At 57.8% G+C, this 13,678-nt stretch overlaps 3 protein-coding genes across 3 annotated transcripts; 2 read left to right on the top strand and 1 right to left on the bottom strand.

Moving 5' to 3' along the window:
• Positions 1–926: 926 nt before the first annotated feature.
• Positions 927–3,452, bottom strand: CDA (cytidine deaminase). Its single transcript, XM_027702916.1, has 4 exons — positions 3,231–3,452; positions 2,805–2,916; positions 2,490–2,544; positions 927–1,760 (listed from the first exon to the last, which is right to left on the bottom strand). Exons 1-4 carry the CDS (start codon positions 3,403–3,405, stop codon positions 1,647–1,649), a joined length of 456 nt encoding a protein of 151 aa, XP_027558717.1. The 5' UTR covers positions 3,406–3,452; the 3' UTR covers positions 927–1,646.
• Positions 3,453–5,564: 2,112 nt separating this feature from the next.
• On the top strand, positions 5,565–7,229 carry FAM43B (family with sequence similarity 43 member B). The gene has a single exon (XM_027702905.1). The coding sequence runs from the start codon at positions 6,105–6,107 to the stop codon at positions 6,993–6,995; it is 891 nt and encodes a 296-aa protein (XP_027558706.1). The 5' UTR covers positions 5,565–6,104; the 3' UTR covers positions 6,996–7,229.
• Positions 7,230–8,550: 1,321 nt separating this feature from the next.
• Positions 8,551–11,602, top strand: MUL1 (mitochondrial E3 ubiquitin protein ligase 1). Its single transcript, XM_027702901.1, has 4 exons — positions 8,551–8,705; positions 8,805–8,892; positions 9,431–9,551; positions 10,298–11,602. Exons 1-4 carry the CDS (start codon positions 8,586–8,588, stop codon positions 11,016–11,018), a joined length of 1,050 nt encoding a protein of 349 aa, XP_027558702.1. The 5' UTR covers positions 8,551–8,585; the 3' UTR covers positions 11,019–11,602.
• The last annotated feature ends 2,076 nt before the right edge of the window (positions 11,603–13,678 follow it).

The raw sequence follows: 13,678 nt of genomic DNA, 5'->3' as shown, positions 1-13,678 counted from the left end.
ATAGGGCATGGAATAGGGCAAGGAATGGGACATGGAATGGGACAGGGAATGGGGCAGGGAATGTGGGATGGAGTGGGGCATGGAATAGGGTATGGGATGGGGCATGGAATGGGACAGGGAATGGGGCAGGGAATGGGGTATGGAGTGGGGCATGGAATAGGGTATGGAATGGGAGGGCATGAAGTGGGACATTGAGTGGGGCATGGAATGGGGCATGAAGTGGAGTATGGGGCAGGGCAGGGAGCAGGACATGGAGCAGGACATGGAGCAGGGCAGGGAGCAGGGCAGGGAGCAGGGCAGGGAGCAGGACATGGAGCAGGACACAGAGCAGGGCAGGGAGCAGGACACGGAGCAGAGTGCAGCCAAGGTACAGCCCTGTGCAATGCAGGGCACGGAGCAGGGCACAGCTGGGTGTGCCTTGTGCTTGGCAGGGCATGGAGCAGGGCACAGCACTGATCTGGGCACAGCACAGAATCACAGGATCATGGAACGGTTTGGGTTGGGAGGGACCTTAAAGCCCATCTTATCCCACCCCCAGCCATGGGCAGGGACACCTTCCACTAGCCCAGGTTGCTCCAGGCCCTGTCCAACCTGGCCTTGGACACTTCCAGGGATGAGGCAGCCACAGCTTCTCTGGGCAACTTGTGCTAGGGCCTCCCCACCCTCATTGTAAAAAGCTTCTTCCTTACATCTAAATCAACCCTCTTTTAGTTTAAAACCACTGTCCCTTTAAAAGACCTGCTAAAAAGTCTGCCCTCATCTTTATTATATCTTTATTATAAGTCCCCCTTAAGGCACATGAAGGGGCTCTAAGGTTGAACCTCATGATGTTCCCATGTCACATCCACCACCCCCTGGCCCTGCCTGGCAGCAGGACAGCCCAGGGACCCCAATCCCAGTGTTCCATCACTTGCTACTGCAGGATATAAACCAGAACAGCTTTTATTTGACTTGGGCATGGGCCGAAATGCCCAACCCAGCACTGGTTGGGAAATATCACACATTCATTTGTCATTGTGCATAATTAAATCAATAGTACAGTCAGCAAATGGCACTACTCTGGAGGCACAAAACCCTGCAGAAGCAATCAAAAATTCTTCATTCTCTTCTCCCTCATAAATGGAACAAAAGCAAGGAAAACAAGCTGGAGAGAAACGAGCAAAGGACAAGCTCAGTGCAATAACCATCCTATTCCAGCAATCCACCTAATCTGGACTGGCTCATTAATTACTGCTGGGGCTGATGGAACTTTTCCTTTTGGCTTTCACCTCTCTTCAGAGCTGAAGAATCCAGAATTTTCCCAAGCAATGATTTTGCATTATTTAGGAGTTGTTTCTGTATCAACAAGCCCAAACTTGAGCCATGCATCAAACTCAACTCCTTTCTTGGCTACAGGGATATCTGGACATTTTTTTACTAATAACAGGGAATTTCTATGATTTGATTCTGTTGTTTCCTCAGGGGGAGGTGGAGCCAGTGTCTGTGAATCAACACTGAATCAGAAGATGAAAGGAACAGGTAACTCAGCACCACAAATACATTTCCAACTGTGCCTTCCCCAAAAAGCCGCTTACACACCGAGGAAATTGAGGAAAACCATCCTCCTCTGCTGCCCCAGGGGCAAAGGATGGTGGTGGCCATGGTGGTCACACCTTCTTCAGGTCCTCAGGGCCAAAGGAGAGCGGCAGCAGCTCCTCCAGCCTCTTGACAATGTAGGTGCCATCTGCTTTGGTCAGGTAGACATCCCAATCCGTGCCAAACTGGAGGAGAAGAGTGGGGAGAAGAGCCTGATGAGGGAGAAGAAGGAGAAGGGAGAAGAACCTGCACTTCTTCCCCAAATTACTCCTATAATCCTTTATTTCTAGGTTCAGAGGGAGCATCTCCCTCTATTGCATGGATTTTGGGTTGGCTTGTCAGCATCACCCCCTTAGAGGATATTTTGGGCTCAGATCCTGTGTTTTTACCCCCCAGGGTGAGCCCCGGTGCCTCCAAACTTCCTGAATCCCGCCCTCGAGCCAAGCCCCACAACCATTAAATATTAACCACCCAAAACCAGGCTGTGGGTGCTGGGGTGCCTGCAGGGAGGAGGGAAGTGAGAGAGGGATGGGATCTGTGAGAATCTCAGCTTTTCCCGGAAAACCCCTGTTTTCAGGCTTGCCAGAGGTGGAGCAACGACTCCAGGGCCAAACTCTGCACCTGGAGGAACAAAACCCTCTGGGAAGGGCGAGCTACTGGATTCCCACCAAGCACCCACTCACATGGAACAGGGAGGAATATCCCTTTCCCACCGGATAATGCAATTTGAGGAGCCTGGAGCCACCCTGGGGCTGGGGATAGGGGGTTGCACCCCCCTTGGCACCTCTGGGTGTTTTAGGGGGAGATGCCTGGGGCCAGGGAATGATGTCTGGGGTCAAGGGATCTTGTCTGGGGTCAGGGGGTGGTGTCTGGGGTCAGGAGGTGAGACACAAAGCCCCCACAAGAGCCATCACCTCTCTCATCACTTGTCTGCAGGCGCCGCAGGGTGTGATGAAGTCGCCCATGTCACTGCCAAAGGAGAAGGGCACAGAGCTCAGTCCCAAAGTCAGAGGAGGGGGGAACACCTGCAGAAGACCTTCATGCACCGATAAATACGGAGCTACAGCAGATTTCCCCCCTAATTCCTCCAAAAAAAACAAGCAAAAACTTTCTTTCCGCCCCAAACGCTGGGGCTGCTGCAGCAGAATCTGCCCACGGGGTGCACTGGAGGTTTTCCTGCTATCCCCCCATCCCGTCCTTCCCTGTCCCAGCTCTCGGAGCACCCTTACCTGGCAATGGCCATGGCTTTGAAGCTGGTGTGCCCCTCCGAGATGGCTTTTTGGATGGCAGCTCGCTCAGCACACATCCCCAGGCTGTAGCAGGCATTCTCCACGTTGCACCCTGTGGGGAAAACCCCCGGCACCAGCCACCCCAAACCCCACCGGGGAAGTTTTTTCCAATTTTTTTTTTTGTTTTTTTTTAGGGGAATTTGCAAAGAAAAGACAGTTTCCCTGCTTCCCTCATTTATTTCAGCACTTCCCCATCCACCGCGATCTCTGGCTCGCTCCGGGCTGGCGGCTGCCAAGAGGCAGCGGGGGAAGGACACACAGCACCAACACCCCGGGATGACCCCGCTACACCCCCCGTGCGCTTCCAAAAGGTCGCTGGGGGCTCCCAAAAATCCCAGGGTGGGGGGTCTTAGGGCCACGACTTACCGGAGAAGATCTCCCCACCAGCCGTGAGCAGCGCAGCTCCCACCGGGAAGCGGCTGTAGGGGCAGTAGGCACAGTTTTTGGCCTCCCGGCTGCGGCGCAGCAGGAGCTGGAGACGGTCACCCTGGGGCTGGCCCGGGGGCACAGCGGGGGCTGGGCACTGCCGGCCGCCCTCCATGCCTGCACCCGCCTGCCCTGCCCGCTGACGCCGCAGTTAAATATTTCCTTGCCTGGAAAATAGGCTGGCCGGGACTCCGGGATAACGCCCCGGCGCACAGCCAAACCCCAGGAAGCATCCCTAGGGACAGCCCTGGCCCCCAAAGCATCACTCTCGGGGAGTCCCACATCCCCTCCCTGCCTGCTGTCTCATTTTTTCCAATTTATCCTGGGTTTTGTTTTCTATTTCCTCCTTTCCCTGTCCCGGCAGAGCATTTTTCCGCTGCTGTCTCGCAGGTTTTTTCCCTTCCCAGTTCAAAACTGGTTCTGTGACTCCAGAGGAAAATGTCATTAAGTCATTCCTGGGGGGCAGGAACAACAGCTCCTGATCATTGAGATCAAAAGAAATAAATTAATTTGATTGAAAGAATTAAAAATAATATCTATATATATCACATTTCCCCAGGACTTTTAACTACAGGCAGCAGGGAAATCTGGCTGAAGACACAGGTGGTGAAAGTCCCTTTTGGGATGCCCTTATGCTGGAGCCCAAATTCAGATCTGCTGGTGCTTCCATGGGAATCGCCCCTGGCAGGGTAAAAGGGCTCCTGGGTGATCAGCAAATTGCTTTTTAATTAAAGATTTCTCTATTTTCCCCCTGGCCTGAGGAGCTTCCTGCCCCACTTTCTATCTGCAAGGCCGGGTGTCACAGCCCCCAGGGATGTATCACTGGGATTTTTGTCCGGTTTGCTGGATTTTGGGAGGATTTTGACCTTACCTGCAGGTTATGCCAGCAAATCTTGGTCCTGGGTCACTGCTGAGAAGCGGCATCCAAATTGGCAGTGGCTTCTGTTGGCACAGAAACTCTGGGAGCTGAAAAGGGAGCATGGGGCAGTGAGACCACCACAGGCACCCCAAGAAACCAAAGCTGGGATCCGTATTGTCCAGAGAATAACCAGGAAACCCACTTTCCTCACACTGTGTGGGTGCTTGTTCACTCTGGAACGTAATGATGACAGCCGGGTACTTGCAAGGGCAGTCAGTCAAGGCAACAGGCAGTGAGAGGAGGGATTGACAGCCCTGAATCCTTTTTCTCAGCTTTCAAAGTGCAAATCCAGGTTGTTTTCCCCTATAAAATGAGCCACAGATTCTCCTGTGCCCCCACTCCAATCCCCATTACCCCAAAAACAGGGAGAAAAAGGGAAAACCAGTCCCAGAGCAGCTGAGGGGAGACACTGTGGGAGCAGATCAGAGCAGGGGGACCCCTCACTAAATAATGTGGGATGTACAAATAAAAGAGCTTTTGGGAAGGGTTTAAACTTGCCCTGTCAATATGAACACCGAGCAATTAAAGAGTCCTTACCTCTGTCAGTGAGGGTGACAGCAGAAGTAATGAGGGACAGAGGCTGGCATGGATGGAAACCTTCCTAATTTGCACTAATTCCCTAACTGCCACCCTCCCAAAACCATCCTTGCACCGGGATCAAACCACACCCCGCATGTTTGCAGCAGAAAAGCTGAAAAACAGACAAATTCATGCATTTTTTATTATTTTGGCTGTGAAAACCTCCGAGGCTGTCGAGGCCGTGGCAGTGAGAAGAGCAGGGCTGGTGCTGTCTGCCTGCAAAGCAGCTATTTTAAGGTTGTGTTTGCTTCACTCAAACCGTAGAAAATCTGGGAAGCTGCTGGGAAATGGCTTCCTGCTCCCTGCAACACCCTGCTCTGGTTTACCTCCCCAAATGGGCTAAAAGTGGGGGTACCCAGTGTAATTTCTCCTCCTTTCTCCTCGCTATTTTTCCATCTCAAAGCAGCTGGAGCATCCCCAAGCCTGGGGGGTCTCCCTGCTGCATCTGTAAGAAGCCCCAGATAGCAAAAAAAAAAGGTGGAAATCAGGGTTTGAGCCAAAGCAGCTGAATCCTGAGCAGCTTCAGATTCTGATGCAGGACTGAAATATCACAGCGATCCCCAAAGATCTCCCTCAGGGGGGGAAATAACACTTCGTGTTCCCTGGAGGGAAGTTGTCCTGGGGCCTTGGCCAGAGATAAAAGCAACAGGTTAAAAGCCAGCTCAGTCCAAAAGGAAGAGGAGCAGCAAGAAAGTCTGGCTGGCTTGGGAAAACCAGGCAAAAAGCGGAGGGGAGGTGGTTTGGAGGGAAAAAAAATGCCAGCAAACCTGCAGGATCCTCAAATCCCGGCAACAGATCTGGGGGGGAAAAAATCCATTTTCTCATGCCAGGGTCAGAAACCATCATCTGACCCTCCCTAAAATCGTCCTCTCCGGGATTAGAAATCAGGGAATTTTGGCATTTAGGAGGGTCTGGCTGCTGCATGAAGAGAGGGTGTTATTTCACCCCCACCTCTGTATCCCTGCCGGAGCAGGGAGCGAGCGCGCATCCAAGGAGCCGGTGGGGGACGTTCACCGGCGGCTCCCCGCGTGCTCGGGGAGGTGGAGCAGCCCACGGAGAGCCGCTCCCGCAGCAGCATCAGGCGCAGGCGGCAGCCGGAGCGCGGCGGCTCCTCGGCCGAGCATCCCCGCATCCTCCCTGGACCGCACGGCATCGGGGAGACACGGCAGCTGCATCCCGGGGTAGGGGCTTCACCCTCTGGGCGGGGTGTGCGTGTGGGGACACCCCCCATTCAGATTTTGCGGGTTGGGGTGGCGGGGGGCGGGGGGGCTGTTTCTGATCCGGGATTAGCGGAGCCGTGAGAGGCCGGAGCGGAGATGCTGCCGTGGCGCCGGAGCAAGTTCGTGCTGGTGGAAAATGAACGTAAGTGCAAAGGCAAGAGCCTGGGGCCGGGGCTGAGCTACGCGGCGCTGCTGGCCGGGTTCCTGCGCTCCTGCCCGGACCTTCTGCCCGAGTGTCCCTTGGAGCGGCTGGGCAGCGTCTTCCGCGGGAAGCGCCAGAAAGTGGAGCTCAACAAGGAGGACCCGACATACACGGTGCGGTACCTGGGCAACGCCGTGACCCTGCACGCCAAGGGCGAGGGCTGCACCGAGGAGGCGGTGGGCAAGATCTGGGCGAAGAGCGAGGCGGGCGCCGGCGGGGCCAAGATGAAGCTGACGCTGGGGCCGCAAGGCATCCGGATGACGCCGAGCGAGAAGGGGGCGCGGCGGCCGGGCCACGCGTACCTGCTGCACCGCATCACCTACTGCGCCGCCGACCGCCGGCACCCCAAGGTGTTCGCCTGGGTGTACCGGCACCAGGTGAAGAACAAGGCCGTGGTGCTGCGCTGCCACGCCGTGCTGGTCTCCAAGGCCGACAAGGCGCGCGCCATGGCCCTGCTGCTCTACCAGACCTCGGCCTCGGCCTTCAACGAGTTCAAGCGGCTCAAGAGGCAGAGCGATTTCCGCCACGTCCAGCAGCAGCTCCTGGGCGACGCCATCGTGCCCTTGGTGCCCCTGCGGCGGCTGCTCAACACCAAGTGTCCCTACCGCCCGCCCGCCGAGCGGGCCCGCTGCGCCCCGCGCCTCAGCTCCATCCTGGAGGAGGACGAGGACGAGGCCTTCGGCCCCGGGGCGCCTCTGGGGGACCCCGGCAGAGCCGCCGTGCTGCGGCTGGCCAGCGACATGAGGGGGTGCAGCCTGCGCGGCCCACGGCACCCGCTGTGCTGAGACCCCCCGTTCAGGGGTCGGGTGCCATCCCCGCGCCCCCAAGCCGGTGTTGGGACGCTCCTCGGGGGCGAATCCGGACAAGACGGCGGCTCCCTTACAAGGAAGACGCGCTGCGGGGCGGGTGTGGGTTTGCACCCCTTCAGCCCCGCACATGAACCTGCTCTCGTGCCTCCTCCTCTGCAGTGGCCATAATAATAATAATTACAATAATAATAAAATTAATGTGTGTTTTCTGCGGTGTGATGGCGCCTGTGTCTCGCCCGGACGCTGGAGAACAGCAGAGGAAGAGTTAAGCTCGGCACCAAGCCGATTTTGGGGGGTTTATATTGAATTTACCCCCTGAAAAGGAAGCCGAGGAGGGGCTTTCTGCACCCTCCCTGCGGAACCGAGGGCTGGGGAGAGCTGCTCTGCGTAGCCATGGCAACTCGATTTTTTAAATATAGAGCTGGGGGGGCGGCTGTGCCGCCTGCGTCAGGCAGCTGGAAGGGGGGTTTGGCCCCTTGGACCCCCACTGGAGAGTGTGGCCTTGCCTGCAGCCCCCTCATGCCCACCCCAAAATCAGCACCAAGGCTCTGAAGACTAACAATTTACCGAAAATTACTATTTTTTTTATTTTTCTTCCCCTTTTACTGCTTTCTCAGAATAAGCAATGGCAAGGAGATAGGTGGGGCAGGGAAGGGTCTTGTGTGCCCCCCCCAACAAGGCTGGCAGGGACCTGCCACCCTTACGTGGCCCTGCATGGGATGGGGAGAAGGACCTTGCAAAATGGGGCTGGGGGTGCGTCCCGAGGCTGAGCCCTTGCTCTGGGGGTGTTCACGGGGTGCTGGTGCCCCACAGCCCAGTGATGGGGCATAACCCCCCCCTCAAGGTGCTATAGGGCTGGAATTTGGGGGCATACCCCCCTCACAGCCCAGGGGGGACACACTTTGGTCTGGCCTGCCCCCAAGTTTTGTAGGGTGGTGGGATTTGGGCTGCCCCTCATCAACCAAGCACGGTGAGGGTGGTCCCCTCAGCACCCTGGGGGTGTCGGGATTTGGAGCCAGCTACCAAAATCCTAAGGGATGACTGGTTCTTGGGCTAATCCCCCCCTTAGGATTGTGGGACTGGGGATTGATGTCCCCCCAAGACCCCTGGGGTGGGATGGGGAAGGACGGGGGGGCACTAGGGATGCTCCCCCCAGCACCCTGGGGGTGTCAGGATTTGGGTCCAGCTATCAAGATCCTAAAAGATGGGTGTGATTTGAAATAATCCCTTTTTAGGATCTTGTGCGCTGGACCTTGATGTCTCCCCCAAAAACGCTGGGGTGGGGGGGTGGGACCCATCCCGACCCCACGAATCCCTAAGGCTGGGGTTTAGCCCCCTAAAGCCGCATGGGGCCAGGATCTGACCGCCTCCCCCACATATACCCTGTGTGTGTGGGTATTTTGTGCTCCCCCGGCCCCCCAACAAAGCTTTGGGGGGTCCCCGCGCCCCCCGCCCGGCCTTGGCGGACCGCGCGTCTCTATGGCAGCGCCGCCGCTGCTAGAGCGCCGCTCCTGACGTCATCACCGCGCGCCGGTGGTTGCCGTGGTAACGCGGGGCCCGGAGGCTATGGAGGGCAGCGGGCGGCCCTCGGCCGCACAGGCCGCGCTGTTGGCCGCCAGCACCGCCATCACCGCCCTGCTCTACTCCGTGTACCGGCAGAAGGCCCGCGTGGCCCGCGGGCTCGAGGTGGGTGCGAGGGGTGCGGCGGGGGAGCGCACGGGCCCGGCCCGTAGGCCGCGGCCTGGTCGCGCCGGCTGAGCCGCGGCCTCTGTTTGCTCCCCGCAGGGCGCCAGGAGGGTCCAGCTGGACGGAGATCTGCGGTCGGTGCTGCTGGAGGCTCCCGGGCGCTGTGTGCCCTATGCGGTTATAGAAGGTAGGGGCAGGGCCTGAAGCGGAGCCCCAAATAAGGGGTGGGGGCACAGTGCCCCCCTTCCCCCCCCCCCGCAGCTGCTCCTCGCTTTGGGGATTTCATTCCTAGCCCCTCGTTCTGTGCCCATGAGTTCATCTTTCTCCCGACAAGCAGCCACTGACTCCTGTCAGGCAAAACACGGGCTCTCAGCCCTTCTGCTCCATCTGACAATCGTGGAATGGTTTGGGTTGGAAGGGACCTTAAAGCTCATCCAGTTCTACCCCTTGCCATGGGCAGAGACACCTTCCACCAGCCCAGGTTGCTCCAACCTGGCCTTGGACACTTGCAGGGATGGGGCAGCCACAGCTTCCCTGGGCAGCCTATGCCAGAGCTTCTCCACCCTCTCAGGGAAGGATTCCTTCCCACTATCCCATCTAACAATGCCCTCTGGCAGTGGGAAGCCATTCCCTGTGTCTTGTCGCTCCAGGCCCTTTTCCAAAGTCCCTCTTTTTTTTTTTTGTTTTAACAAGCCACTCACTTGCCCCTGGGATTTCCCTTCCAGGTGTGGTGAGGTCGGTGAAGGAGACCCTGAGCAGCCAGTTTGTGGAGAACTGCAAGGGGGTGGTTCAGAGGCTGACGCTGCAGGAGCACAAGATGGTGTGGAACAGAACCACCCACCTCTGGTACGTGCCTGGTGCCCACAAATGGTCTCCTCCCAGTCCACCTGAGGTGCCCTCTGGGGGTCTGACACCCTGTAATGGTGTGGCCAGTCTGACATACTCAGGTGTGGCCAGAGTGACCAGGTGCCTCAGAGCTGGACCCCACAGTGGCCCCCCCAGTGACAGCTGCCAAAACAGGGCATGTTTGGCTAATTTTTAGGGCTTTCAGAGCTCATGGAGGGTCTTAAGAGCACACTGAGTAACCCAACGTGGGCAGAGCATTGATCAGCCCTATCTTGTTATGGAGGATGGTATTTCCCAAAAAACCCCACTTTCAGAGCAGAAATCAGTTGGATTTGGGTGAACCTGCACCCAGGGGACCTGAGGAGGGTCCCAGAGCTACCTGGCCCACCAGAGCTGCTGAAACAAGAGCTTGGTGATGCCCTTTGATGAGCCACTTGATAACATCTATCAAACTGGGGCGTGTGGCAGGTGGTGCTTCTCCTCACAGGGTGGTTTGTGACAGCCACAGGGAGGGGATTAGGTGGGACACAACCCTCCCCCAGTGATGGTGGGAGCCCACACTACTTGTGGGAGCTCTGTGAGGGTGGAAGGGCCTTGTGCACGGCTGGACAGTGCCACGAGGGGGAAGGTGCCCCATCAAATAAACTCTGCTTAAGGCGGAGTCAGTCCCCAGCTGTCAGTCCCCAAAACCCAGCCGTCCCTTGGGGTGAGGGGAAGCAGGTTCACTTTCCCCCCTTCTTCCTAAGGAATGACTACGAGAAGATCATCCACCAGAGAACCAACACCACCCCCTTCGAGCTGGTGCCCGCCGAGGACGGCGCTGGCGTCACCGTGCGGGTGGTGAAGCCTCTGGAGGCGGCCGAGCTCAGCCTGGAGACGGTGTATGAGAAATTCCACCCCTCTGTCCAGTCCTTCACCGACGTCATCGGCCACTACATCAGCGGGGAGCGCCCCAAGGGCATCCAGGAGACGGAGCAGATGCTCAAGGTGGGCACGGCGCTGACCGGGGTGGGAGAGCTGGTGCTGGACAACGCCACCATCAAGCTGCAGCCCCCGAAGCAGGGCATGCCCTACTACCTGAGCGCCGTGGATTTCGACTCCCTGCTGCAGAAACAGGAGTCCAGTGCCCGCTTCTGGAAAATCCTGACCGTGGTTTTCGGTGCCGCCACCTGCGCCGTCCTCTTCTTCCTCCTGCGGAAGCAGTACCGGCACCACCGGGAGAGGCAGCACCTCAAGCAGATGCAGGAGGAATTCCGGCAGGCCCAGGAGCGCCTGATGAACGCCGAGGGCGGGGACACCCTCAAAAATGCCTGCGTGGTCTGCCTGAGCAGCACCAAATCCTGCGTCTTCCTGGAGTGTGGCCACGTCTGCTCCTGTCACGAGTGCTACCAGGCTCTCCCCGAACCCAAAAAGTGCCCCATCTGCAGGCAGGGCATCAGCAGGGTGGTTCCCTTGTACAACAGTTAATTTGTTTGTGGTTCTTGGGAGGGGGGGAAGTTTCTTGGCACTTAAAGCTGTCTCTTGCAAAGGGGTTCTTGTCGCCTTGCTGCTTTGGGAGGTGGATTTTGGGGAAGGGGAGGGAGCTTGAGGGAGCGGGTGCTTTGACAGATCTGGGTCTGAAAAGGTGATTGTGCAGCTGATCACGTGCATCATGTTGTGCTCTGGAGGCAAAGGGTGAGGTGCTCGGTGGGAGATGCAGCTCTTCTGTTTAAGATTTGGACTCTCAGGGTTTGTGTCATGGTTGCTGAGCCTGTGGTCTCTTGCCTTGCTGATAAAAACGTGGGGGAAACAAAAATAAGATGGTTTAAGGGTTCTCAGCAGCTGCAGAATTCCTGTGATGCTGCCACACGGCTCCGATGGAGCAGGGGAGTCTGTTGGAGAACTCATATGGGGGGTGTGTGAACATGGGGAATTCTGTGATCCCCCCAAAAAAGGGTTTGTGACACCAGGACATGAGGATGGGGAGGTGAGAACACCATGGCTGATGGCTGTGCTTGGCTTGAGCTGGGATGGAAAACAGAATGTAAAGCAATAAAATAGGATGAAAAGTGTGTTTGTCTCGGATCATTCCCTGGGGGTGACGGGGTTGTGCTCCCTGGGGTGGACATGCCGTGATGGAGGTTGGGTGAGGGGGTGGGAGCCTGTCCCCCCACTGAGGACAGCACAGTCACTGCTGTCTCCTTGTGACACAGGCAGTACCAAACCCCCAAACTAACACAGAAAAGGAAAATTCCCTTCCCTTACTCCCCCGTTTTGCCATAAATCCTGTATAGTCCCTGCACCCAAGAGGGTTAATGGACCCAAAGCAATTAACATTTGCTGAGGAGGGCAATTAGAGAAACACTCCTGGGGGTGGGGGAGCCTCCAGTAGGAACAATCAAAAACCCCAGGACTGAAGCAGCCCCTGGGATTTGTGGGGAGACCCCCTTGCTCCTTCCGATGCCTGAGGGCAGGCAGAGCTGTTCACATCCCCCCGGCACGGATAAAAAGAAATAGTTTCCCATCGAGTGGCAGGAAAGGCTGAATTTAACACAGAACCGGGTTGTTTCCTCGTTAAACATTAACCAGACCAGCCGGGCAGTGTCCGAAGGCCGTTCTGGCTCTGTGGCACAACCTGCCGGCTGGAGTCTGAGGAAAAGCGGGTCCTTGGTTGTCCCAGTGCCGGGAAGGGCCACAACCCACTGGCTGTAGATGGCAGTGGCTGCCCGCCACGGTGAGGCAGCCTGTGAAACACAGAACCCCAGAGGGAAAAGCCAGGATCCAGCTCAAAAATCCACACTCAAACCAGGAATACAGAATCCCTCTTGCTGGAAGAGGCGTCCCCTCCTCTCCAGGGGACCAACCACCCCAAAACCCCTCGCAGAGGGCAGCAGGGAGGTCACCCCCTCCTCAAACCAGTGCAGGGTGTGGCCTTGAGCCTCAACGTTTTGCCTGTGAAATGGAGCCATCAGGCAAAGCCTAAAAATACGCTTTGGGGGGGTTGTGCTTCCCCATTACCTTTCGCCTCCTGTTTCCAAGCTTTCCCTGTGATATCTCGGGCGTAGCCGCAACCTTATGTAAGGAGCTGACAGCTCGGGGGCGGGCGGGGGTGCACGGCAGAGGGGCTCCAGGAGCTCAGGATTTCAGCAAACAAGGGGTTTGGAGATGGGAGCAGCACCCCAGTCCTGGCACCACCAGGCACTCCGTCCCTCCCGTGCCCTGATCCTGCTTGGCCCAAAAACGAGCCAGGTTCCCAATTCCAGAGAAATCCTGTAACCCTGCCCTGAACAAACAGGTTTTTTTGCTGCTGTTCCCACTGTCCCCCCACCTTGGCTTTGCAGAGATGCCTAAACCCCCTCAACACAGCCGTGGTCTTTCCCAAAATGGGAGCCCCAACCTTCCCATCACTCACTTTGCTGGGCAGTAACCTCGATGACCCACACTGCTGTGGCAACACTGCATGGAAAACCCCTTGGAAAGCCCACAGCGAACCAAAAGGCCCCCAGAAAAGGCTTGTGCAGGGACGTATCCTTGGGACCCACAGCCAAGTGCACCCAGACTCTCCCCGTGCTGCAGCCCCCCACAGAGTGCCAGAGGCCCTGAGATGGCTCGTTTCTGCTGGGCTCTGCAGGACATATGTGGAGCTGAGCCCAGAATCCCTGAGGACACGTGCTGGGCTACCTGGGGATGCTGTGGGGCGGCCCTGGGTTACCTGGGATTTAAACCAGTTACCTCGGTTACCAAGGATGCCAAGGGGCAGCTCTGGGCCCCCCAGTCAGCTGTGGGACAGCTCTGAGTTCCCCGGGCATGTTGGGGGGCACCTCTGGGCTCCCCAAAAGCGCTGTGAGGCAGCCCAGGCTCTCCAGGTGTTTTTATAGGGCAGCTCCGAGCTCCCCACGGGTGTCTATTAGCCAGCTCAGGGGTCTCCCGGGACGCTGCGGGGCAGGCGGCGGGGCAGCCCCGGGGATCCCCCGGGGGGTGCGGGCTCCATCCCGCCGGGGCGGTGCCGCCGCCGGTGCCGGGGGGGCCGAGCCGGTCCCGCCCCCGCCCCGCCCGGTCCCGCCTCCCGCTCCTCTATCGCCGCCGCCGCCGGAGCCGCCGCCGCAGCCGCGGAGCCGCGAAGCAGCGCCGGCCGGGCCGGGATGTGA

The sequence above is a fragment of the Neopelma chrysocephalum genome, unplaced genomic scaffold (genome assembly GCF_003984885.1).
Source record: "Neopelma chrysocephalum unplaced genomic scaffold, ASM398488v2 Primary Assembly neopelma1_200, whole genome shotgun sequence".
Lineage (NCBI taxonomy): Eukaryota > Metazoa > Chordata > Aves > Passeriformes > Pipridae > Neopelma > Neopelma chrysocephalum.
The sequence above is the reverse complement of the archived record's forward strand: the minus strand, read 5'-3'. Positions and strand labels throughout refer to the sequence as shown.